The sequence below is a fragment of the Vanacampus margaritifer genome, chromosome 19 (genome assembly GCF_051991255.1).
Source record: "Vanacampus margaritifer isolate UIUO_Vmar chromosome 19, RoL_Vmar_1.0, whole genome shotgun sequence".
Classification (NCBI taxonomy): Eukaryota; Metazoa; Chordata; class Actinopteri; order Syngnathiformes; family Syngnathidae; genus Vanacampus; species Vanacampus margaritifer.
This window is the reverse complement of record NC_135450.1, coordinates 16705750-16733168: the sequence shown is the minus strand read 5'-3', so window position 1 is coordinate 16733168 and position 27419 is coordinate 16705750. Positions and strand designations below refer to the sequence as shown.

The window sequence follows — 27419 nt, the reverse complement described above, 5'->3', positions numbered from 1 at the left end:
ACCTCCTTTCCATTATGTATTTAGCTTTTATTTCGAAAACTCCAAACATCCGGTTAAAGGCGGAAGTGGCTAATTGTTTGGACGAGCAAACGAAACGGTCACCGGTGTGTAGTCGCTCAATTCATTGTGGAGGAGAATGTCAGTCGGCGTTCATTTAAATTTTTTTTTTTTGAATTACGAAAACTGTAGCGTTAAGTGAGTGTCTCGGATACATTTGTACGTCACTCCTATCACCAAATAGTGTAAATGCGGTTATTTTAGACAACATATGTGAGGTAGCTCACCTAGCTAGCTAATTTGGTTAAATGTGATTATTTTCCTCCTCGCCCTCTGGCACAAATGCCTCGCTTCGAGAAGTCCAATGGTAGAGGAACGACACAAAGGTAAGTGCTGTTAATCTTGTCATTCAACAACAGCACTTTTACCAAAGTTGTGATTTGTTTGGTTTCAATAAACTGGAGTAGACCAAAGTTGGACTGGAGGTTCGTGCAGAGGTTCTGCAGAATCCAGAAGGTTCTGTTCCCGTCATGGAGCAGCCAGAGTGTCCTCATGTTTGTCACACTACTTGGAGTCACTTTAGCAGGTATTATGAAGCTCAACTCACTAAAGCAACAGCAAAACTTGCAAAGCAGGAAATGCGTGACGTCACACATCACGTGAACAATCATGTTGTGGTTAAAATATTTTTGGAGATAATTTTCTGACTGGACTCAAAACGTTTGACAATGCATGGTAGAGGTGAGAATCAAATTGTAAAAGTTATGAAATACAAGTAATTGAGACAACTTTTTACAAGATGCAATTTAACAAGGAAAAGGTCGCGGTAGGCTACTATGGGAATAATGTCACAATTTAAGGGAATGAAAAGTAAAGTTATATTGTTAGAAAAAAAAAGTCATCGGCACAACAAAGTCATTCTATTGCAAGAATACAGTCACAATTTTACGAGGTTAAAGGTCTTGCCATGACCAGATTCAAGTCACAACTTTATGCAAAAAGTCTTGTATGAGAAAAAAGATGTTATTGGGAGGAAAAAAAGTAGCAAATTTGTGAAAGAAAAAGTTGAAATCTTATGAGTAAAATGTTAACAAAAAAATTACACAAAAAATAAAGGAGTCATATTTTGAGAAAAACTATCTTGAGAAAAATGATTTTTTTTAAAAAGGAAAACTTCTCAATTTTACAAGAATAAAGTCGCCATCTAAATGAGAAAAAAAATCCTATTGCATGAATGAAGTTGCATTTTTCATGAGAAATAAATAAGATTATTTTTAAAATAAAAATGATATATTTTGTAAAAGTTCCAATTTAAAAAGTGATAGTAATAGTAATAATAATTATAGTAAATAATCTAACAGTTTTATAGGAAAAATATGTGTTGCAATACTCACTATTGCAATAAATAGCAATTTTTGAAGAAAAAATATATGACTTTTTTACATTCTGAGAAATAGGTTAATCTTTGACATTTTTCTTGTAATTTTGCTGTTAATTTCTTAATAGTTCTTTGTACGTATTCACATCATTATTTTTGACAGATAACAAATTTGCACGATGAAAAGTTCCCTTTAAAAAAAAAAGGAAGAAAGAAACTCCGAGTAGTCATTTTGTGTCCAATCAGATCATTGCGATGCCTCAACATGCGTGAATTTCTTGTTGTTTGCCGACCTGTCACCGTCAACACACTTTGTCCGCCGTGCGGTTGTGCAAGCGCGCCCGCCGCTGATAGCGTTTGCAAAATGCATTGTCTGCGTCTGACCTTTACCTTCGAACCTTCACCTGACTTTGATGACCTCTCTTTTCATTTAACGAGGTGTTAACACGTCGCTTTTTTTTTTTTTTTTCCTTCCGTCCTGCTCAAACCAGAGCAGCTGATCATTTACCAAGTGGGCGTCCTTCCCAGCCGCTTCTACAACGTGCTGGCCGACAAGGACAACACGGCCTTCAAGAACTTGCTGCTCACCGCCTTGCTCCTCATTCTTCTCAACTCCACTGTAAGTCACATGATTGCAATATGGATCGAGCGGAAAAATCACACACGCCCACAAGACAAAGTTTGTAATTGCCTGGAGATGCCACAAGATGGTGGCAAAGTACTACTTATGTTTAAATGAAACTCCTCAACTCACCTCAACGGACTTCCTTGACATCAAGCTTCTGAAATTCTGTTATTAAAAAAAAAAAAAAAAAAATCCACAAATGACTCCTTGGTAGAAATCGTCTGGTCAGTCAATTCAAGCGCGTGAACACGATGCTGGTTTTGAATCCCCAGTTGAAAAGCTTGGATCAATACATTGCCAACCTGATGTACGTCAACTGGCGCAAGACGCTGACGGAGAGCCTGCACAAGGCCTACTTTCAGGGGCGGGTCTACTACACCATCAACGTGCTCCGCGAGGACATCGACAACCCGTAAGCGCTTCCCGCTCCTTTTGACGTGCTTGATGTGGTGGCGTCGTGGTCACGTTCTGTTTTGCCGTTTAGTGACCAGCGCATCAGTCAGGACGCGGAGCGGCTTTGCAAGCAGATGAGCTCCATGGCCAGTCGGCTCATCGTGTCGCCCTTCACCTTGGCTTATTACACCTACCACTGCTTTTACAGGTATTGGAGAGGAATCAAGTCTCCTCCATATTACAGTTTTTTTTTTTTTTTTTTTAATGCTTCCTCCAGTGCAGGGAGGGGATAAAACCACGTGGGTTGTGCAATATCCTTTTATTTAACCGGCAGTTACGTTTTGCCAGAAATAGAAAAACAGACTCCACTTTGACAAGAGTTCATTTTTGGCAATTTCAGTATGATTCTGCATACATTAAAAAATAAAATTAATTATATTAAATAAATTATAAAATATATCAAATAAAATACCCTAACCATAAAATATCAAGATATAAATTAAACTATATTAACAAAAAAAAAAATCGCATTTAGTACAGAGTCAAAAATAGGGGAAAAAAAGAAGCCTGCACTTTTAGGGTGGCTCGATTTCTATCAATTTTGTTAGATTTGATTAGATTGGATAAAAAGTTCAAATGTTGTAAGTTTCCCAAAAACAATCTTTTAGGTACGGGAGTACAACGAAACATTTTACACAAACAACAGGAGGCCTGTTGTGACCTTTGCAAGTTATTATAGAAAAAATATCAACCCTGCAACTTTGGGAGGCTCAATTTTGTCAGTCAAGGTAAAAACAAAACCAAAAAACTTCTCACACACAAATCAGGAGTCACAGCCTGACCCCCATTTTTTATTTTTTTTTAAAGCGGGAACTAGTTTGGTCAATTTTGTACCCTTTCGGGGTTGATTTTCATAAATGATATCTTTTGACAATTTGAACCAGCAAAAGTTGTGAGCACAAATGCGGACTCGCCATCAGCCAACTGCGACTCAAACTTGATCATATTTCTTATATTTTTCTAAGTCTCTGTTGAAGTTAAATTCAAATAAAATGTCATAACTGGCTCCATATCTGTCCTGGTCATGTTTGTAAATGGGAATTAGTTCTCAATCATTTCTACCTGGTTAAATAAAGGTACAAATACATCAAAATCTGTAAAATTGGTCAAGGCCAAAATGTCCAATTCTTAAATACACAAAGCAGTAAGTGTTTCTTTCCATTTGAAAGTTTGACGACATGAGCGTTTTCTTTTCAGCACCGGCTGGATGGGTCCGGTGAGCATCTTTGCCTACTTTGTGGTGGGCACGCTGGCCAATAAAATCCTCATGGGGCCCATCGTGTCCACGCTCTTTGAGCAGGAGAAGCTGGAGGGCGACTTCAGGTACCTTCAAGCTTCGCTTGCATACCTTGATCTTAGCGTACCTTTAGCGTACCTTAGCGTACCTTACGTCAACTGTCGACACGTTTTCAATGCAAGCAAGCGGTGGTCCGATTGTGGTCAACAATCGGTGCCGTTTTGTCAGACAGGAAGCATCTGCTCAATCTTGGCTTTCGGCCTTCTAGGGAACGACGCAGGAAATGAGCACGCGTTCTTGAAAGGCCGCTTCAGCTCCACCTCGGAAATTTCACCAAAACATGACTGTTGTCACTGTTCACTTCAACTACAAACCGGGACAAAGAAAATGGGAATTTTTATCGAATAATGCAGCATTTAAATCTATTTTTAAAAAAATACATATAACCAATGTAAGCACTAAATAGACTTGAAAATATAGATTAAAATGAATGTGAATAAAATATTTTATAATGTATTAATGAGCAAAATATAAATGCACGTAAATGATGAAAAGATTTATGGAAAGTCAATAAAATCTGAAAATATTCTAATCGAATATTTTTTTAATAAATGTTTTAAATAAATCCAATGTGAATTATTCCAAATATTGTGTTGAAAATATGTAAGCGATGCTTTTTGATGATGATTTCTTTTTGTTCTCCTTCCCGAGCGCAGATTCAAGCACATGCAGATCCGAGTCAACGCTGAGTCGGCGGCTTTTTACAGGCGAGCTCCTCCGCACGTTCATGACGTGATACGGGGAGTCGCTAACTCTCTCGTCGCGCTTTTTTTTGCTTCCTATTTCGCAACGTTGCGCCGTGTTGCGTTTGCAGGGCCGGCAAAGTGGAGCTCATGAGGACCGACAGACGCTTGCAGACTTTGCTGCAAACCCAGCGAAGCCTCATCAACAAAGAGTTGTGGCTTTACAGTACGAACACGCGCCAGCGCACGTCTGCACGTTGACGCAGCGGATGTGACGATGTCGTGTTTGTGTAGTCGGCGTCAACACCTTCGACTACCTGGGCGGCTTCCTCAGCTACATCATCATCGCCATTCCCATTTTTGCCGGCCTCTACGACGGCCTGACGCCCGGCGAGCTCAGCGCGCTCATCAGCAGGGTAACAAAAAAATAAATAAAAAATTCCTCTTACTTCCTTTTTTACAACTTGACACAAAACTTACGTAAGCTTCTTAAAAAAACAAAAACAAAGAGTCAGGCCTTGTTGGGCAAAATGTTTCATAACGGAATGCTGCATTACAGCACACAAAAAAAGATATTTGTATCTACACTCACTTTTGGTGGCTTCAGCTTCGTACTCACCAGAGAATAGTTTTGTAATAAGTTACTTTTTTTTGCTACTTAAAAAAATAACGTGATGTTTGGCTTTCTTTAATTTAAAATAAAATTCACACAATTATTAACTTTTTACTTAGATTTTCTTCAAACATTTAACAACAAAAAAAACACTTAAAAACACACTCAGATGAATGTTTTAAAAATTGAGTTATTTTTGGGGTGTGAAAAAAGTCTCCCCGCAACCCCCAACTTAAATAAAACCAGTTTATTTTATTTTGAAAAAACATTGTCCCATGTAAACCTGGTAGTTTTGTTTGTTTTGAATAACATATTCAAAATTAAAAAGCATTAATACAATGTATTTTCTATGTATTGAATAAAAACAAAATTAAATAAAAATTCAGAGTAAATTTAAATGCCAATAAAAACGAGTTTTCTCTTGTTTTGAATACAATTATTTAAAAATATCACCCCAAAAAAAAAAAAATTGTCGGTTTTGAGCTCATGTTGTTGAAGAGGGTGAAGTAAGTGCAAAAGTGACCACCAGGTGGCAGCAAAAGCTTTGTCTTACACACAAATGTCTGCTCTTCTTCACGTGCATGTTTAAAGTCGTTCCCGTTTGCCTGCAGAACGCCTTCGTGTGCATCTACCTGATCAACGGCTTCACGCAGCTCATCGACTTGTCCAGCACGCTGTCCGATGTGGCCGGTTACACCCACAGGTAGCGAGAACACGCATGCTTGAAACGGGACTTTGCGGGACTTTGCTTGCGTGTTTTATTGAGGATCGGCGAGCTGAAGGAGGTGATGGACGACGTCCTCCGCCAGCAGTGCGACTACGACCCGGCCTCGGGGGAAAGCTACGACTTTGACAGGTGAGCGGATGCGGAGAAGCACGCGGGGGGTTGCCATTTATTTCATGGCAACACATAGAAGCTCAAATCTGATTGGACAAAAAAAAAAAAAAAAAATCATATCTGAAAAACACTTGTATGTAAAAATGTTTTGAAATGCATCCAACCAAAATACAATATCTCCACATTTTATCTTAAAAATATATATATTAAATGATAAATTAATCAACATAAAAGGAATATAAATCATCTATTATCATAATAATGATTTAAAAAAAAAAGTGTTGTGTTTTTGGCTAAAGACAAAAAAAAAAAAAAATACATGCCTTTTATTAGCCAGCAACAAATGTATAATAAAAAGAATATTTATCATAATTTTTGTCCAGTAAGTTTTATTTATTTATACAAGAGCACATGGTAAATATTTTCATATATATATTTTTTTAATAACACAAAACAAAAAAACTGACCAAATTGTAAGATAGCTAGACAGTGGGAAAACCACCAAATTATTATTATTATTGTAGTTTTTTTATTTTTTATTTTTTATTTTATTTAGTAATTTATTTATTTTTTGTGCTTCAATGATAAAGATTAAAAAAATGCATGCATTTTTATTCAGCAGCCACACATATTTAATAAAATTAATATTTATCATAATTTTTGTCCAGTAAGTTTTTATTTATTTATCCAAGAGCACATGGTAAATATTTTCATATATATATTTTTTTAATAACACAAAACAAAAAAACTGACCAAATTGTAAGATAGCTAGACAGTGGGAAAACCACCAAATTATTATTATTATTATTATTGTAGTTTTTTTATTTTATTTTTTTATTTTTTATTTATTTTTAGTATTTTTTTATTTTTTTGTGCTTCAATGATAAAGATTAAAAAAATGCATGTATTTTTATTCAGCAGGCACACATATTTAATAAAATTAATATTTATCATATTTTTTGTCCAGTAAGTTTTTAATTTATCCAAGAGCACATGGTAAATATTTTTAGGTTTTGTTAAAAAAAAAAAAAATCACTAAATTGTCAGATAGTGGGAAAACCAGCAAATTGCCTTGGTGGAGGTCCACACGCCACAAAGTGGAAAAATGTATTTTTTTGTTGCCCTTCAGTGACTTGAACGTGCACGGGGGCCCGGTGGACACGGCCTTCGTGGTGGACCACCTGTCCTACAAGTCCCCCTACTCGGAGCAGCTGCTGGTGGAGGACCTGAGCCTGACGGTCAACGAGGGGATGCACCTGCTGGTGGTGGGCAACACCGGCACGGGCAAGACCTCCCTCTTGAGGGTCCTCAACAGGCTGTGGGAGGCCGACAGCGGTGAGACGCCAACAGCTCATTGGCTTCAAAAGCAAACATTTGCCGATGAACTCGAAAACGCCGCCAGGTTACGTCCAAATGACCACGTGCTTCGGGCCCAGAGGGACCCTCTTCCTGCCCCAGAAACCGTACCTGACGGACGGCACGCTGCGTGAACAGGTAGAAAAACCGGGTAGAAATGGGAGCACAATGGAGACCCCAATGACAAACGTGTGCTCTCCTCGCAGGTCATCTACCCGCTCAAGGACATCTACCCGGAAGCAGGTAGCGAGGACGCCGCGACACTCGCAAGACGATCCAAATCGATAGGATGCTTTTGTTCCCCCCTTCAGGGTCCGTGGATGATGACAGAATCCTCAAGTTTCTGGAGCTGGCGGGGGTGGTGAGTTTTGCACGTAGCGTACAACTGCACAGTTTGATTTTGAGAACTTTAGGTTTTTTTTTTTGCCTCTTAAGAAATCATGCAAAAAGAGAATAGACTGGCCATCAAAAAAAAAAGTGAGCAGAAGTTAACCATTTTTTTAAAATCATTTTTAACAATAAGATGAAATGAAAAACTTTTTTTTCCATTTGTAAACTATTTTTAATTTTCAAATTAAGTCATTTGAATTATTGGCAATGTTGTTTAGGAAATCAAAACATTTTGAATAAATATTTAAATTTTATTTTGTTAAAAGTTTTATTTCGTAGTACAACAAAAAAAGTTCATTAATTAACGTTTAAAAACGATATAAAAGAGTAACCTTTTTTTTTTTCTTTTTTTTTAAAAAAATAATACGACCTTGCATAGTAAGGTACTTTTTTCCCCAATGTCCATAGGGCGCTTAAAAAAAAAAAACAATATGTATTGTAAGGCGTTTTTTATTAAGGCACTTAAAAAAATGTCGTAAGGTGCTTTTAAAAAAAATCACCATGGGGTCATAAGGCGTTTAAAAAAAAAAAAAAAAAGCGACCATTTTTTTTTTAACAACCATGTAAGGTGTTTTTATTTTTTTAAACAGCCATATATAGTAAAGCCTTTTTTTTTTGATGACCATTTATAGTGAGGTGGGTTTTTTTTATGACCACCTATTGGCATTTTTTTTGTTTTTCTTAAAAACGACCATTTTTTTTTAATGACCATATAGTAAGGCTTTTTTTTTTTTTTTATCCTATCATATTTTTATGTATCGTAAGGCGTTTAAAAAAAAACAAAAAAACATGTATATATAGTAAGGCGCTTAGAAAAAAACAAAAGTAGTTTTTTGAATTTCAAGTCATTTTGATCCATATTTCATATTTCAGCCATTTGCTTGTGTTGTATTTTGTATTTGATTCCAGTCAAGTCTGGTGAAGCGGACCGGCGGCTTGGATGAATTGGTGGACTGGAACTGGTGAGTCCGACATTCATTTTTCGGCTTTTCATTTTTTGTTCACCATTTGCAGCCCTCCTAATGCTTTTGAAATGTATTAATACATTTTTTTTTTTTTTACCATAAACTTCAAAACATTCCACACGTCCTAATGCATTGTGGTTGCAGGTACGACGTTCTGTCTCCAGGTGAGATGCAGCGTCTTTGTTTCGCTCGACTCTTCTACCTGCAGCCCAAATATGCAGGTACGTAGGTTCGAGTCCGCGGAAAGAAAAACAAAACAAGGTGCTTTTGTTGCAAGCCAACGTGTGCTTGTGTCCCGTTTGATGGCAGTGTTGGACGAGGCCACCAGCGCCTTGACGGAGGAGGCCGAGGCTCAACTGTATCGCACGTGCAAGCAGCTGGGCATGACGCTGGTCAGCGTGGGACACCGCAGGAGCCTGGAAAAGGTCCGCTTGCATTTCATTACCTCTGCCAAGGAAACAGCTCGGGTTTTCATGCGGCGTTTTATATATATATAAATATATATATATATTGACCAGGATGTCTTAAGGATAATTGATTGATAAGGTCATAAAAAACTCTTTAAATCGATTTTTCAATTTGAAATAACTATTTACAAGTAGCGGTATTTAAATTATTATTTTTTTTTAAATATTTTAGAATTGATATATATTTTTTAAGTGAAACACATTTAAATTTGCAATAAATTTAAATATAACGGCAGAATAGATTTGATAAATTAGATTTTGTTCTTATAATTTATTCGTTCATTTAAAATGAAAACTAACCAAATTTACAAATAAATTAGATTTTGAATTTTAAATCCACATATAATTAACATAACTAGAGTTTTGTGGAAAAATAAAAATTTAATTTATTTTTGTAGTTGTCGAATGTAGTTTATTAAATTAAAATGACAAGAGCGGTACAAAATATTTTATTACATTTTTATTCAATCAAATTGAATAAGTTTAAGAATAAAATAGAGTAATTAAGCTTGTCACAAAAATAATTTATATATATATATTTTTTTTAAGTATAACACGTTTAAATTTGAAATAAATTTAAATGTAATGGCAGAATTGATTTGGTAAATTTTGTACTTATAATTGATCATTTATTCATTAATTTCTCAAGATGAAACTAACAAAATTTACAAATAAATTTGATTTTAAATTTTTAATCTGCATATAATTGACACATAATTGGAGTTTTGTGGAAAAACAAAAATGTTAGTTTATTTTTGTAGTTGTAGTCAAATTGAATGAGTTCAAAAATAAGTGTCCAAAACGATTTGAGTAAATACGCAAAAGTTCAAAATCAAATCGATTGCGCGGCAGATGTCTTGATCACTCACAACAGAGAGACTGTAAGAGTTCAACGTTTATTATTGCGGTTGTGCTGACGCGTCCGTCTTTGTGTTGCCGGCAGCACCACAACGTCCAGCTGAAACTGTGCGGCGGCGGCGGCCGCTGGGAGTTGAGCCGGATAAAAGGCTCCAGCGGGAATGTCCGAGAGGACGTCATGTGACCAAAACACTCCGTCCGCACCAAAAAGTTTGACCTTGGTGCGTTCAACTATCAAAGAAATCCGTCAAAAAGTGCCTCCAGTGGATTGTTTACAGTTGCAATGTTTGTTGTCATCCATTTGATTGCGTGATTAAAACGTTTTTCTAAAAACACAAGTCCTTGCAAGATCTTCATTTTCCATCGTCATGGCTGCTGCTGCTGCTGCTGCTGCTGCTGCTTTTCTCTTGTTTGGCGCAGAGGTCGCGGTGACCTTGGATGATCTCCTGCACGGCGGCGGGGTCGTCCAGCGTGCTGAGGTCGCCCAGGCCGTCCAGGTCTCGCTCCACCACCTTGCGCAGAACGCGACGCATAATCTTGCCCGAGCGGGTCTTTGGGAGGCGCTGGACAAACTGCCACGAGAACACACACACACACAAAAAAAAAAAAAAAAAACTTTTTTTTTTTTTTTTTCCTGTTCGTCACAATGAATGTGAGTTTACGAGCAAAACTTGAGTTATGCTGTCACCCAAGTGAAGTTAGAAGAAAAACGTGTTGCATTTAGGGAACTGGAATGTCCTGGCGTGTAGGCAAGGAGGGCCAACAGTCTCTCGGCCACGCCCCCTTAAATGCACACGCCCCCTCACCTGCACATCTACTATAGAGAATACAGTAATCAGCCTACATAAAACCTATGGAAGACCAAAACTGCCAACATTAAACATAAATAAATTAATATAAGTGAAAATAAAAAAAATGAGATTAAAAAAATTAAAATAAATATAAAAATGATTAATATATAATAATTAATATAAAAAAAATACTTATTTTTATTTTAAAATACTTATTTTTATTTTTTGAATCTCGTTTTTTACTTTTGTATTTATTTATGGATATATATTTTGATGTTTTTATTTCCATTTATATTTCTTTTTGCATATTTTTTTATAACGGTTTTTATTTTCACTGTTATTCATTTTCGTTTCATTTTGGCAGTTTTGGTCCTTAAAACAAACCAACTTGTTTTTCTATATGCATTCTCTTATGTTTTTTTTATGATTCCAGTTCAATCAAAAAATGTTGGCGCTCGTTTTTTTTTGATGTCTTGGAATGGACTGCGGGCATTTCAAGTCATCTTAATGAGAGAAAAAAAAAAAAGAGTTTGTCTTGGAAATAAAATGAGTGAGAGTAGAAATGAAAGCAGTTTTCAGCTTTGCAACGAACCTGGATGTGGTCGGGGCAGGCATACTTGGCGATCTTGTTGGAGACGCTGCTGTTGATCTGTGAGGCCAGGTCCGCTTCTTGGGCGTCCTGCTTGAGCACCACAAACGCGTACACGCCTGCAAAGAGGACGTCAGGTCGACTGCAAGGGCATCAAAAATGGTGTGGCGGCGGCGAGTGTGCGGTCTCACCTTGACCTTTGATGTGATGTGAGCAGCCAATGACTGCCGACTCCGCCACGGCAGAACAGTGGTTCTGTGACAATGAATCAAGTGTTAGCATTAGCCATATGCTAAGAGGCTACAAAAACAGAAACTCTGGCAAGAAACAACACGAACCAAAAGATTCATTTAAAACAAAAAAAGAAAAAAAAAAAAGGTGTTTTTTATTTTTGAATGACCATGTTTAGTAAGGCATTAAAAAAAAAAAAACGACCATGTATATAGTAAGGCGTTTAAATTATTATTTTTAAACGACCATGTATATATAGTAATGCATTTTTTTATTATTAAATGACCATGTTTAGTGTAAGCCGTTTTTTTTTTTTTTTAAATGACCATTTATAGTGAGGCTTTTTTTTTTTTTAAACGACCATGTTTAGTAAAGCGTAAAAAAAAAAGACCATGTTTAGTAAGCCGTTTTTTTTTTTTTTTATGACCATTTATAGTGAGGCTTTTTTTTTAAACGACCATATTTAGTAAAGAGTAAAAAAAAAAAAAGACCATGTTTAGTAAGCCATTTTTTAAAAAAAAATTTATGACCATTTATAGTGAGGCTTTTTATTTTTAAACGACCATATTTAGTAAAGAGTAAAAAAAAAAAAAGACCATGTTTAGTAAGCCGTTTTTTTTTTTTTATGACCATTTATAGTGAGGCTTTTTTTTTAAACGACCATATTTAGTAAAGAGTAAAAAAAAAAAAAGACCATGTTTAGTAAGCCATTTTTTAAAAAAAAATTTATGACCATTTATAGTGAGGCTTTTTATTTTTAAACGACCATATTTAGTAAAGAGTAAAAAAAAAAAAAGACCATGTTTAGTAAGCCGTTTTTTTTTTTTTATGACCATTTATAGTGAGGCTTTTTTTTTAAACGACCATATTTAGTAAAGAGTAAAAAAAAAAAAGACCATGTTTAGTAAGCCGTTTTTTTTTTTTTTATGACCATTTATAGTGAGGCTTTTTTTTTTTAAACGACCATGTTTAGTAAGCCGTTTTTTTTTTTTAAACGACCATGTTTAGTAAAGAGTAAAAAAAAAAAAAAAACATGTTTAGTAAGCCGGTTTTTTAAAAAAAAAGTTATGACCATTTATAGTGAGGCTTTTTTTTTTTTTAAACGACCATGTTTAGTAAAGCGTAAAAAAAAAGACCATGTTTAGTAAGCCGTTTTTTTTTTTTATGACCATTTATAGTGAGGCTTTTTTTTTTAAACGACCATATTTAGTAAAGAGTAAAAAAAAAAAAAAGACCATGTTTAGTAAGCCGTTTTTTAAAAAAACTTTTATGACCATTTATAGTGAGGCTTTTTTTTTTTTAAACGACCATGTTTAGTAAAGAGTAAAAAAAAGACCATGTTTAGTAAGCCGTTTTTTTTTTTTTTTTAAATGACCATTTATAGTGAGGCTTTTTTTTAAACGACCATGTTTAGTAAAGCGTAAAAAAAAAAAAAAGACCATGTTTAGTAAGCCGCTTTTTTTTTTTTTTTTAAACGACCATGTTTATTAAAGAGAAAAAAAAAGAACACCATGTTTAGTAAGGCTTTTTTTTTTTTTTTTTAAATGACCATTTATAGTAAGGCTTTTTTTTTTTTAAACGACCATGTTTATTAAAGAGCTAAAAAAAAAACCACCATGTTTAGTAAGCCGGTTTTTTAAAAAAAAAGTTATGACCATTTATAGTGAGGCTTTTTTTTTTTTAAACGACCATGTTTAGTAAAGCGTAAAAAAAAAGACCATGTTTAGTGTAAGCCGTTTTTTTAAAAAAATTTTAATGATCATTTATAGTGAGGCTTTTTTTTTTTAAACGACCATGTTTATTAAAGAGTTAAAAAAAAAAAACACCATGTTTAGTAAGCCGTTTTTTTAAAAAAAAATTTATGACCATTTATAGTGAGGCTTTTTTTTTTAAACGACCATGTTTAGTAAAGCGTAAAAAAAAAGACCATGTTTAGTGTAAGCCGTTTTTCTTTTTTTCTTTTTTTTAAATGACCATTTATAGTGAGGCTTTTTTTTTTGAAACGACCATGTTTAGTAAAGAGTAAAAAAAAAAAAAGACCATGTTTAGTAAGCCGTTTTTTTTTTTAAATGACCATTTATAGTGAGGCTTTTTTTTTTTCAACGACCATGTTTAGTATAGCGTAAAAAAAAAAAAGACCATGTTTAGTAAGCCGCTTTTTTTTTTTTTTAAACGATCATGTTTATTAAAGAGTAAAAAAAAGAACACCATGTTTAGTAAGGCTTTTTTTTTTTTTTTTAAATGACCATTTATAGTAAGGCTTTTTTTTTTAAACGACCATGTTTATTAAAGAGTTAAAAAAAAAACACCATGTTTAGTAAGCCGTTTTTTTTTTTTTAAATTTATGACCATTTATAGTTAGGCTTTTTTTTTTTTAAACGACCATGTTTAGTGAAGAGTAAAAAAAAAAAGACCATGTTTAGTAAGCCGTTTTTTTTTTTGAAATGACCATTTATAGTGAGGCTTTTTTTTAAACGACCATGTTTAGTAAAGAGTAAAAAAAAAAAAAGACCATGTTTAGTAAGCCGCTTTTTTTTTTTTTTTTTTAAAGGACCATGTTTATTAAAGAGTAAAAAAAAAGAACACCATGTTTAGTATAGTAAGGCTTTTTTATTTTTATTTTTTATGACCATTTATAGTAAGGCTTTTTTTTTTGAAACGACCATGTTTATTAAAGAGTTAAAAAAAAAACACCATGTTTAGTAAGCCGGTTTTTTTAAAAAAAAATTATGACCATTTATAGTGAGGCTTTTTTTTTTTTAAACGACCATGTTTAGTAAAGCGTAAAAAAAAAAAAGACCATGTTTAGTAAGCCGTTTTTTTTTTTTTTAAACGACCATGTTTATTAAAGAGTTTAAAAAAAAACCACCATGTTTAGTAAGCCGTTTTTTTTTTTTATGACCATTTATAGTGAGGCTTTTTTTTTTTTTTAAACGACCATGTTTAGTAAAGAGTAAAAAAAAAAAAGACCATGTTTAGTAAGCCATTTTTTAAAAAAAATTTTATGACCATTTATAGTGAGGCTTTTTTTTTTTAAACGACCATGTTTAGTAAAGCGTAAAAAAAAAAAGACCATGTTTAGTGTAAGCCGTTTTTTTTTTTTTTTAAATGACCATTTATAGTGAGGCTTTTTTTTTTTTAACGACCATGTTTAGTAAAGAGTAAAAAAAAAAAAAAAGACCATGTTTAGTAAGATGTTTTTTTTTTTTTTAAATGACCATGTTTAGTAAAGCGTAAAAAAAAAGACCATGTTTAGTGTAAGCTGTTTTTTTTTTTTTTAAATGACCATTTATAGTGAGGCTTTTTTTTTTTAAACGACCATGTTTAGTAAAGAGTAAAAAAAAAAACCACCATGTTTAGCAAGCCGTTTTTTTTTTTTAATTTTATGACCATTTATAGTGAGGCTTTTTTTTTTTTTTAACGACCATGTTTAGTAAAGAGTAAAAAAAAAAAAAAAAGACCATGTTTTGTAAGACGTTTTTTTTTTTTTAAATGACCATTTATAGTGAGCCTTTTTTTTTTTTTTTAAACGACCATGTTTAGTATGAAACACTGATGAAAGCGTATCCGTTCTCTTACCACCACATCTTCAATCTCAGCCGTCCCAATCCTGTGCCCGCTGACGTTGATGACATCATCAAGGCGCCCCGTGATCTGGTAGTAGCCGTCCTCGGAGCGATGGGCGCCGTCCCCGGTGAAGAAGTAACCTGCGGCGGGGACACGTTGAAGGACCTTCCGCTTCAATTCACGTGGGAGGCGCTTCGCTTACCCGGGTACGTCTTGAAGTAGGTGTCGACGAATCTCTGGTGGTCGTTGTGGATGCTGCGGGCCATGCCGGGCCACGGCTGAGTGAGGCACAGCGCGCCCGAGGCGCCGTCGGACGTCACCACTTGGCCCTGGAAACAAACAAAGGCACCAACATCAAACGGGAAGTATCAAACTTCATTTGAAAGTGTCCGTTTCTTAAAATATATTCTGCGCTTTGACATAACAACAACCTACATTTGAGAGAAATCAAACGCTTCCAACTGTCTGCTGCGGCAGATTTGTGGAAGGTCGTTTGGCACGCACACACACACACACGCATTAGTGTGTGTGTGTGCGTGTGTGTGTGTGTGTGTGTGTGTGTTGAGTAAGGTGGCTGGGAACGGCCTGGATGGAGGGTCAGATGAGGATTATAAAATAGCCACCAGCTGTGTCACTTTTGATACCCGCCCTGCTACCAACCCCCCCCCCCACCCTGTCTCACACACACACACACACACACCACATACACACACATACACACCTGGCCGTCCATGAGCGCCGGCTTAATGCCGAAGAAAGGTCTCATGGCCATCCCCGGCACAATCTCCGCATGCGGCTCCGACGGCCTCGGGGCGATGCAGATGCCGCCCGTCTCTGACCAGACGGGGGGGAAAAAAAGCATGCTGGAATGTAATATTACTATAATTATTATAAAGGACAATATTACAGTGTTGCTTTCCTTATTAAGAAAAATTATTTTAACATGTTTGTTGATTTTTGGGGTAGGGTTACGTACCACAGTGTATTAGGGCCCCGTATGAATATTTTTTTGGGGGGGGTGGTGGGGGTAAGCAAAAACTCTATTCGACCTTATAAATAAATAAAAAACTCGACTTTATTAACTCTTTGACTGCCAGACGTTTTCAGAAAAGGGATGCCGTGGGTGCCAGCCGATTTAACCATTTTTGACTGATCTTTCAAGGTCCACAGAAAATTATGTGTTTGGACTATGGACACATACTATACAAATGAAAGATTGGACTCTCATCTTTCATCAGAATTTTTTTGGGGTTTCTACCTTATTCCGTTTTTCAGTAATCAACAATAGAAAATGGTTAGTTTCACCTCAGTTTTGAAAAAAAACGTCTTTTAACGTCTTTGGCACTCCTCCATAGGATTTTACTAAACGTTATTTAACGTTTTTGGCAGTCAAAGAGTTAAGTGGCAAATCTACGAGAGAAAAAACCCCGCAAATTTGTGACTTAACTGGCAAATTTACAAGAAAATAAAAATGGAAAATTCACGAGAAATGACGAGAATAAAAAAAAAAAAAATCACAATTGTGCGACTTAACAAAGTGGCAAATTTATGAGAAAAAAACATCAGAAACTTGCGTAAGGATTCGGTGGTGGTTAAAGGAACACTATAAAAATGAAAAGGCAGGACGGAGACGGATTTCATCTTAAACGACAGCTAGAGCAATAACACTTCCTGACTTCCTATCAGCTGACGAACACTAACCAACCAGAAGCTAGCATACTTTAAGTAAATGCAAGTGAATGACGGAGAGCAGCAGATTCGACACATCAACTTAGCTAGTTATACAAAAAAAATAACCAAAATGTATGAATGTGTAAATCTGAATTCTGGAAACATACATTTGAACAAATGAACTTAAATTCTTAATCCTCAGGTTGAGGACCTTCGCAAAGTGAGGCGTGAAAAAACCCAACCGAAAAGTGTTGGCACAAACATTCGAGTCGTGAGCCTTGAAGCCCAAAAATTGATGACGCATTCTTGGTTGAAAACAAAAGGAAACGACAAAAGAAAGTTTCACCCCATTTACATCGACGCAGCTCAAATGTTCCTAAAAACAGGAATAGGTGATCAAAAGTGGCCAAAATGGAGCTCACGTGTTTATAAGCGGATTCTTACACAAAGAGCCAATTCGCTTGATTTTGGGCTCGCCGCATTCCCGCCGCTCAAACATTTCGCATTAGTGGGAAAAGCCGCAAAAAAAGTCAAGCACGCGCAGTTTGGTCGCGCCCACTTACACATAATCCGCACACATGGTGGGTGTTTTTTTTGTTTTTGTTTTTTTGTGGGGGGGGGGGGGGGGGTTAATGGTGCCAAAAGAGGAGGAGGGGACCTGCAGCAAAGTAGGACACAACAGACGAGCGGCTCACAAAAGCTGAAAGTGGCCGAGCGCTTCACGCTCAAGCTGCCAAATCATCACCATAGCAACAACATCCAAAATCCAAATCTTGCTATCAAGGACCTCAAATTATTAATAAATGGAAAAAGACAACATTCAAATTTTTAAAAGTGATGTACTACAAAACAAGAAATAAGGAAAATAGCTGAAAATGATCATGAATAAAAATGACAGAATTCATCTAAAAATAAAACATGTTTGTACAAATTTGAATTATTATTCATTTTAATAGTAATATAAAGAAACATCTTAACATTTATTGTAGCTTATTAATAAATGCGTAAAGAAAATTTATATTATATATATTTATATTACTCATAAAGAAGAAATTAGGAAAATAGTAAAAAATGGTCAAATAAAAATTACGGAATTAATCTAAAAATAAAACAAATTTATAAAATGTTATTTATTATAAATTTTTAATAGGAAAATAAAGAAACATCTTAACATTTATTGTCGGCTATTAATAAATGCGTGAAGAAAATATAATGTTAGAATAAATTGATATTACTCATACATATGCTGAAAATGGAATGAATTATAAAAATAAAACTCAATATAAACAAGTAAACATTAATAATTCAATAAAATAAAAATGTAAAAAAAAAAAAGATTGAATGAATGGATTATTAGTGTATGAAAAAAATAATTCAGATAAAATATTGATTTGAATTTGAACTATTGCAACAGTCAAGTTTTGAATGAAGGAATGCAAAAGGAAAAAATATGTTGAATGAATCACATAAATTGTATATAAATTAAATACATATTTTCATCATCATCATAAAAAAAAAGATGACTCGCTGTGACGACGCCTGATGGGACGCGCTGACGTCATAACAACTAACTAAAAAATAAAAAATAAATAAACAAGGCCAGCATTGCAGCTCCAAATAGGAAATGAAAGAAATGACGGCGTGAATAAATAAATTGATGAAAATGTGCGTATGAAAATGGAAGCTTGCGTGCGAACCGTGCAAACGTCAAGCATGAACGGAGCCACTTTGTCCTAATTGCAAACATAAGAACAACAAGATGGCGTCCGCCCGACCATTTTGCCCGCCGGATCTGTGTCCAGTAATTCCCACCTGAGCCCCTCATGGGCTCATGTTGGAATGATTGTTGATTCATTATCACGATTGGCCATTTGGGTGGTAATTAAAAGCGATCTGCTCCGTTTGCTGACGCAGGATCAAACGCATCAGATGTTCATTTTTTTTTTGCAAAATCCGATTATTGTCAAATCAGGTTATTACCATGATATCGTCTCATATGCTAATTTGTTTGCCCGCTCGCTGCCACAGTCACGCCGCTTCAACGCACACATTGTAAGTCACGCTCCGCAACCATTTTGGGGAAGAGCAGCATCTCATTAACGCAAATAACCAAGAATCAAGTGATTTCAAAACGGCAGTAATATTAGCATTCTTTGCAGAGGATCAAGAATATATTGCTGTGAGTATTGTTATATTATCTGTCTACATCTGTTGCTGGATCGTTGATGTTCAAATATGTCATTTGTAGTTACATAGATGCTATTTGTTAGCCCGTCCAAGGGGTGTCAAAATAAGTGCATTCATTTTGAGTTGATTTAAAGTTCTTTTAATGCCACTAATTATTTTACTAGTTTATGCTGAATCTCATCTGAAATAAAATAAAATGGAATAAATAAACCTTGTTACTCTATAAGAACGTCAACAATGTTTGGGTTGCATTGGAAACATGTTAGCGTGCTAGCATCCATTTTGCGTTACCTGTTTGCCACCAGGTGTCCACCACAGGACAGCGTCCGTCTCCCACCACGCTGTGGTACCACTCCCACGCCTCCGTGTTGATGGGCTCGCCCACTGCGCACAGAAGGCACGCCAGGCGTCAAGACATTCCGAGCGCCGCCGCTATTATTTACGAGGGCGTGCTAACAAACGTTTCCGTTCGCTCAAGTATGCGACTCGTAAAATTCCTCTGGCCAAGTTCCAAAGTGAGCGCAGTAAACACGCGTGCCAAATCACCTGTTCTGTGGCCTTGAGGGAGGATCACTGCACGGCTCTGACATTGAAAGTATATTATTTGCTCAGATGGTGGCCAGGAGACAAACTATCAGGGTTAGGGTTATTAAGGGGATGGCCTAAAATAAAATAAAAATAAAAAATTTTAGCTTTAAAATGTTTTTGAGGCAGCAATTTCTTTAAAAAAAAGTCACCTCGTAATTTAGATGTTATATCACAGTTACAAGATGGTACCACCTCCTGCTTTTTTTTTTTTTTTGAGGAACTTATTTGAAGCGAGGCGTTTATTTTTCAAGCAATTAACAAAGGCATAGCACGCCACTTTAGCTTTCTACTCCAGCATTGTCTACATGCTCGTATCCTTTTGTGACGTCAACATTTGTTTTTTTTTATTATCTTGAAGCACGTATTTGAGGTGTGGCATTTAATTATTCAAAAGTGAATATTTTGAGGCGTCGCGCAGCACTTTTGCTTTCAAAATTAGCTGCGCAGACATCATGTCTGCTGTTGCTGGCACGAGTCATCAGTCAGCGAGTGACACAACCAGTCAGCCATTCATTTTTTTCCGGTGGTGTCTAATTGAGGTGCGGCGTCTATTAGATCAAGTGGCACATAGCAATTATTTGCACTTTGTCTTTTTTAATTTTTACAGATGCCAAGTCTGCTCTAAATCAGTCCTACAGATGCCACCAATTATGTTATTCGGAAGTTATTTGAGGTGAGGCATGTATTTGTTCAAGTCACATCAGTGTTAAATTGAGGGAAACGGCAGCACTTGGTATAAGTTCCTGTAAACTTCCGCCAACAGACAGCGTACATAACATATCTATTTGTGGTCAGGCGTTTATTTAATTAAAGAAGTAGGCGGTGTTAATTAGAAAGATTTTTTTTTTCTTCTCCTACCGGATCCAAGCGTCCTGAGACTGGAGCGGTCGTACTTGCGCACCCACTGGTCGCCGTACTTGAGCAGCAGGCGGATGGCCGTGGGGGCGCCGTAGAACTGGTTGATTTTCAGCCTCTCCACCATCTCCCAGTACCTTCCTGCCAAAACCACACCAAGTGTTGAAGCTCCTCGCTTGAGCCCTTGTGGACATCGGCCGGCTGCGAAACCCAAGTTGTACCCGGGTCGGGGTAAACGGGCGTGCTCTCGAAAAGGACGGTGGTGCCACCGTTGGCCAGCGGTCCGTACACGGCGTAACTGTGTCCTGTGATCCAACCGATGTCTGCCACGCAGCCAAACACGTCTCCGTCGTGGTAGTCGAAGACGTACTGTGGCGGGACACACACACACTTGTCTTTGTATCACCGTGGGGACATCTCATTGACTTGATGCATTTCCTAGCCGCTTACCCTAACCCCAACCATCAAAAATGATTGCCTACCCACATTCCTTACCCTAACCTCAACCATTACCCAATTCAAACCTAAACTCTAAAACCAAGTCTTGACCCTCAAAAAGAGGTTTGAACTTGTGGGGACCACCAAAATGTCCCTTCCATGACTTGATGCATTTCCTAGCCTCTTCCTCTAACCCTAACCATCACAACTAATTGCCTAACCCGGACGCTTGCTCTAACCCCAACCAAAATCCAATTCAAACCTTAACTCTAAAACCAAGTCTTGACCCTCAAAAAGAGGTCTGGACTAGTGGGGCCGCCAGAATGTCCCCATAAGGACAAATGATGGATAGTAAAAAGCCGGAATATGTAGCAAAAAACAACAAAACACACACACTTTACGACTGTGTCACATGGTGTTCCACAAGGCTCTATACAAGATCCACTTTGTTACATCAAACTTTACATCAGGGGTGTCAAAATGAGTGCGTTAATTTTGAGTTAATTTAAAGTTCATTGTATGCCACAATTTTTTTTTAGCGTGCGATTAATGACCGCCCCTTACTTGAAAAGCCTGTACTGAAGTACTGAATTTAGCAGTAATACATTTAATAATTATGCATTACAAATGCAATTATGCCAACTAGTAGCAGAAAAATGTTGAATTTGTTTTTTATAGTACAGTACATCTTTTTAATTTTAACTCAATTTTATTATTTTATCAATGGCTAAAAGATGCAGCCATATTTCTAGTAGTTTAACATTTTTTTCCCACTTTTACCTTGACAAGAGTATAAAAAGTATTTTTTGTAAATTTAGAACAGATATAAAATTTGCGACTATTTGTGATTAATTACTGTTATTATTTTAATTATTATTATTATTATATCTTGTTTGATTATTTAAAAACTGATTGTCAATGTTTTCAATCATGTATTGTCACGCTGTATTTTCATTTGTTATTTTATTATGATGAAATAATTAGAACATTGGTGTGTTACTGTATTTATTTTTTATTTTTTTTTATTTCTCCCTGTCTTATGTCTGGCGTGTCGTTATGATTGCCTCGTATTTTTGTGTGGGACCACCTCGCAAACAAGATGTTGCATCTCAAGGGCCTTATCCCACCCCACGATAATAATAATATTTAAAAAAAATCAACAATTACAATAAAAAATTGTAATTGCCTGGCATCCCTACTCGACATAAACGTCACAATGACTTAGAATAAGTAGAATAATTGACAATTCAATTCTGTCTGTACCAACGTCTTACCTTGTGGGTGAGTGCGGTATACAGCAGGTATCCGGCCTGCGTGTGGACCAGACCTTTGGGCTTCCCGGTGCTGCCCGACGTGTAGAGCAGGAACAGGACGTCCTCGCTGTCCATGGCGGCCGGCTCGCAGACGACGTCCTCCGACATCATCTCCTAAATGGCACACGGCGTTCGTTTGCATCCTGGCGTCATCTCGGGCGGAAGCCAAGATCCGCTCACCTCCTCCATGGCGACGTCCGCGGTCGTCATGGCGACCGGCGTGTCCGTCCGCATGACGACAAACACCTGCCGCACCGTCGGGCAGCTGCGCACCGCCTGGTCCACCGTGGCCTTCAGGCGGGTCACCTTGCCGCCTCTCACGCTCTCGTTGACGGTGATCACCGTGCTGGACCGGGCTGGAAGATGAGCAGATGAAGACAAAGTTAGCTAACGGCGGGAAGGAATTTGAGCAATTGGTTTTGCTTGATTTTGAGCAAAAAATGTCAATTTTAATGAGCATTAGCTAACGACAACCCTCGTCCCATCAGACATCTTTGGGAAATTTTTCTTGTTTTTTTTTCTAAATATATTTATTGTTTTTTTGTTTGTTTTTTATGCAGACAAAAAACGCACAAATTGATTAAAAAAAAAATTTTTTTTTTAAACACACCACAAAAAAACAAAAACAAACTTGGCCCAAATATATTTATTGTTTTTCTTTATGCAGACACAAAAACACACACAAACGGGGAAAAAAAAAAAAAAAAAACTGTCCCAAAGGAAAAATAGTATAATAATGATACTTGCATTTCAAAAACCCAAATTTCTGTTTGAAAATACAAATGCTCAAAAACATGTTAAGACTGATGTAAATGTCATTTTGGTTCAGATCTCACACACAGACTTCAACTCTGAATTGCGAGCCAGACTTGCTAACCACTAGGGCACCGTGCTGCCCCCAATCCATCGGACACTTTTATGACTAACTGCCAAGTCCTTTTGTAAGGACACAGAATAGGAAGATGCTCATAATGAGGCCCGTGTGTCCCGCACTAAATAATCATCAGATGAGCGACTATATAAACTCCTGATGAGATACGTCGTGCGAAATGATGACAGTGTCGCAATTAAGATCAACTGATTAATGCTGGGAGAGCCAATAAAGCTTCGCTGCCGAGATTGATAGCGCGACGAGGGAGACGACGCACTACGCACGCCGCCACCCTCTGATAAGACAACTCCACCCGGATCGACCTCTGGACCCGCGGGAGGGGTGCGAGTGTGAGCGCGTGTGTCGTGCCAAGCCCTCATGCGTCTTATTTCCAACACATTGTCCCCGCATGCTTGCCTGGAAAGACGCTGCCGAGCGGACGGAATGACATTCTCACCTCCGCGTTCGTTTTCATGTTAAGCAAGAAACACATCAAAATTGAAAAACAAAATTGTGCTCTTGCATTGATGCAAGTCAAGTGCAGTCCATGCAGAAAAAAAGGGGTAACTTGTTGTTCCAATATTGCTCTTTGCTCTACGCCGCTTTGAGGACACTCGACTTCCCTCGGCTGTGGCCACAATAAAGGATTATCTTATCGCTGCATACGCACTTTGAAGGGAAGGAAATAGTGAGCTATAAAGTCCCTAAAGGGCCATTAAAAGGGCACTATTTCAAACTAGAAACGGTGTTTTTGTTCCATATGTCAGAAAGGGTGCGAAACAAATTCATGCTTTGGAAAAAACGTTGAGTGGAAATGCTGAAAATAAAGGAAATGCGTTAAGTGAGGCGTGCAAGAGGACATCTTGACCTCGATGTCAAGATGGCCCACACGTCTTGTATTGTCTGTTTATTGTAACAAATGAATATCTTGGGTTATTTGTCATTTTTGACAATTTTATGGACATATGGTAATTTTTTTCCCTTTCTTCTTCCTTTTTTGGGACATTTTATGGCTATTTTTGAAAAATTTTCCTGATTTTTTGGGATATTTTGTGGCCATTTTATGGTAATTTGGGCTAGTTTGAAACCCTAACCCTAGTTTGAAACCCTAATTTGAAACCCTAGCCCTAGTTTGAAACCCTAATTTGAAACCCTAACCCTCATTTGAAACCCTAGCCCTAGTTTAAAACCCTCATTTGAAACCCTAGCCCTAGTTTGAAACCCTAATTTGAAACCCTAACCCTAGTTTAAAACCCTAATTTGAAACCCCAACCCTAGTTTGAAACCCTAATTTGAAACCCTAACCCTAGTTTGTAACCCTAATTTGAGACCCTAGCCCTTGTTTGAAACCCTAATTTGGAACCCTAACCCTAGTTTGAAACCCTAATTTGAAACCCTAGCCCTAGTTTGAAACCCTAATTTGAAACCCTAACCCTAGTTTGAAACCCTAATTTGAAACCCTAGCCCTAGTTTGAAACCCTAATTTGAAACCCTAACCCTAGTTTGAAACCCTAATTTGAAACCCTAACCCTAGATTGAAACCCTATCCCTAGTTTAAAACCCTAATTTGAAACCCTAGCCCTAATTTAAAACCCTAATTTTAAACCCTAGCCCTAGTATTGGTTTTTGGACATTTTATGGTTATTTTATGAACGTTTTCTTTTCTGCCTTTTTTAAATCTAATTCGTTGACATTGTGTCTCATGGAAATTTCATGGACATTTTATGGTCATTTTCTAATTTTCCGCTTCCTTTTTGGACATTTTATTGTCACTTTTTGGACACTTTTAGGTAATTTTTCAAACTTTTTTTTTTAATCTACCTTACGTTTCTCTTTTTCTGACTAAAGAATTTGTCTTCTGAATATTTGATTTTTTTTTTAATCTAAATCATTCATTTATTTAAAGAATATTTTAGCTAAAAAAATATATATATAAATAAAAATATATACTGTATATATGTAAAAAAATATATATATACTACGTGCTTCACCCATGCAGCATTGTCAAATTGACTTGGCCTTCCAGTAGGAAGACTTGAGATCAACAGCAGTCGTCTATCACTAACTTCGGTCGTAAGTGCAGTATGACAAAGACTTGTGGGCCGCCTCACCGTCTCTGATTCGCTCTGCGAGGGCCTCGGCGCTGAAGCCCGCAAACACCACGTTGTGGGCAGCACCAACGCGAGCGCAGGCCAGCATGGATGCCACAGCCAGCGGGCATGGCGGCATGTAGATGGTGACGCAGTCGCCCCTTTTCACGCCGTGCCGCCTTAACAGGTTCCCCGCCCGGCAGGTCATCTCCAGGAGCTGCCTATTTTTAAAAAAAAAAAAAAAAAAGAGAGAGATATGGGATCCATTAAGTGTTTTTTTCTTCTTAAAGAATCTGGGTGAAATGGAGCCTCTCCCAGATGAGAGGTGGGTTCACCCTTGATTGGTCACCAGCCAATCCCTGGACACTTACAAACAACCATTGGAACCATGAACATGCCAAGCTTTAAAGAGGAAGTCAACCCCCGATTTTTTTTATTAACAATAATATGTTCTATGCAGCCCCACTAGTCTAAATATGGTATTCTGCTTAATATTGCGTTAGTGGAATATGAGTTATGAAGCCAAATCCAGCCGTTTTTTTATCCATCTCAGGGGGCGGCCATTTTGCCACTTGCTGTTGACTGAAGATGACATCACAGTTGCTCAGGTCTCAGGTAACAACCAATCACAGCTCAGCTTCAGAAAACAGGTGAGCTATGATTGGGCGTTGCCTGGGCAACTATGATGTCATGTTCAGTCGACAGCAAGTGGCAAAATGGCCGCCCCCTGAGATGGATAAAAACGGCTCGATTTTGCTTCATAACTCATATTCCACAAATGTAATAATAATAATCAGTATGTCATGTTTAGACTAGTGCGGTCACATATAACATATTATTGTCAGGAAATGTTTAAGGCTGACTTGCACTATAAGGTAGACGTGCCCGGGTGGAAAAACAAAGCTGGCTAATTTCATCGGACCCACCTGTAGGTGACCTTGACTTCGGATCCGGGCTCGTCCCTTTCCCAGATGAGGGCCACTTTCTCTGGGCTGCCGCGTGCATGGCGGTCCAAGCAATTCACTGGGGAAGTTTAGACAGTAAAGGTCAGTCAGTAATTCTGGGCTGGAAACAGTTTTGCAGGTGCCAGAAGTTGGCCATGCAGCACTGATGTGAAGCAGCAGCGCTTACACAACTAAATAGGTCAGTTCTTCAAAGGGAATCATGTTTATAAAGACAAAAAGACTAACATTTGTTCATCAAGTTCATTTTACTAACTTTTTAATCGCATCACTTTAGATACGTGGCTTCCATATGTGCGGTGGTGCGTTCAATGTCAGTCAGTCTTCCAAGTTGCAAAAAGTGGAGCTGAAACTTACCGGAGACGTTGAGCTGCCCTCCTCGGAACCAGCTCACCTTGCCCCGCTCCATGTCGCAGTCGAGGACGCCGCGGAACGGGCTGATCCAGTCGAGCCGGCGGCGCGCCACGGCCGCCCAGAAGTTCTCTTTGCTGGCGACGGAGAACTCGTGGAGCCCCGCGCGGTCCCGCACGCCCTGGAAGCCCGCAGCCTCCGGCATGAACGCCGCCACCGCCACCGCCGCCGCCGCCGCCGCCGCCGCGTGGCTCTTCCTCCTCCCGCCGGCCACGGCGCGCGACAGGCGGCGACCGACTGACGACGTGGCCGCTTTGACGCATCCGCGCGACAACCACATTTTGGACTTTTGGCGAAGGGAAATCAACTGTACGCAGAAATGTGACAGCGAAGTCTTCCCCTCACACTGCGGAGGCAACTTGGCTTGAGTTTGTTGAAATAAGAAGCTCCATAAGAGGAGGAGGGCTGGACTTGTTTTGCGTTTTCAGGGCGGTGCAAGCACAACAATGTGCACAGTTTTCTCAACTTTGAAAGCGGCAAAAAGCACAAAGCAAAAAGCTTACTACGTGTCTTTTTTTGTTAAATAGGCCATTTTAATCAGACTGCAGATACATATATACAAAGACAAACACGGAAAATGAAAGTATCATACACTTTTATGGAGTATGTACAGAGGTTGTTTTTCACATTGGAGGTTGGTGGCTCGGGGTTCGAACAACTGAGCTTCTCAGCAGACGAGGTCAGCAGTCGCAGCGTGACAAATGATTTGTTATGTGACAAGAACAAACATTAAACATACAGTAAACCCTCGCTTGCCACAAACTCACATGCTCAAATATTTGGTCATTTGTGGATATAAATTAGAGTCTCTTTGTATTACTGAGTCAAAGATGTGAGATCATGGCTGATACACAAGTAGTAATTGTTATGTGTGTGTTGACATTAGCCATGAGCCGGCTACCGATATGAAGGTATACCACAATTTTCAAGAATAA

At 37.6% G+C, this 27419-nt stretch overlaps 2 protein-coding genes across 3 annotated transcripts; one reads left to right on the top strand and one right to left on the bottom strand.

Annotated features, from left to right (window-relative positions):
* Window positions 1-65: 65 nt before the first annotated feature.
* abcd4 (ATP-binding cassette, sub-family D (ALD), member 4) lies at window positions 66-10258 on the top strand. The gene is made up of 19 exons (XM_077552042.1): window positions 66-383; window positions 465-583; window positions 1867-1994; window positions 2273-2412; window positions 2485-2601; window positions 3651-3776; window positions 4407-4457; window positions 4565-4659; window positions 4728-4849; window positions 5658-5749; window positions 5813-5902; window positions 7014-7219; window positions 7287-7378; window positions 7447-7483; window positions 7552-7601; window positions 8540-8592; window positions 8740-8816; window positions 8905-9020; window positions 10006-10258. The coding sequence occupies exons 1-19, from the start codon at window positions 340-342 to the stop codon at window positions 10102-10104; spliced, it is 1854 nt and encodes a 617-aa protein (XP_077408168.1). The 5' UTR covers window positions 66-339; the 3' UTR covers window positions 10105-10258.
* acss1 (acyl-CoA synthetase short chain family member 1) lies at window positions 9945-26771 on the bottom strand. 2 transcript variants are annotated; one of them, XM_077552040.1, is made up of 14 exons: window positions 26431-26771; window positions 26038-26134; window positions 25133-25332; window positions 22331-22506; window positions 22112-22264; window positions 20621-20768; window positions 20403-20540; window positions 19248-19340; window positions 15820-15961; window positions 15301-15427; window positions 15111-15238; window positions 11492-11555; window positions 11304-11419; window positions 9945-10492 (listed from the first exon to the last, which is right to left on the bottom strand). In XM_077552040.1, exons 1-14 carry the CDS (start codon window positions 26745-26747, stop codon window positions 10274-10276), a joined length of 2118 nt encoding a protein of 705 aa, XP_077408166.1. In that variant the 5' UTR covers window positions 26748-26771; the 3' UTR covers window positions 9945-10273. The 2 variants fall into 2 exon arrangements, with proteins under 2 accessions (XP_077408166.1, XP_077408167.1); XM_077552041.1 differs by having other exon boundaries at window positions 15820-15932.
* Between the last annotated feature and the right edge of the window lie 648 nt (window positions 26772-27419).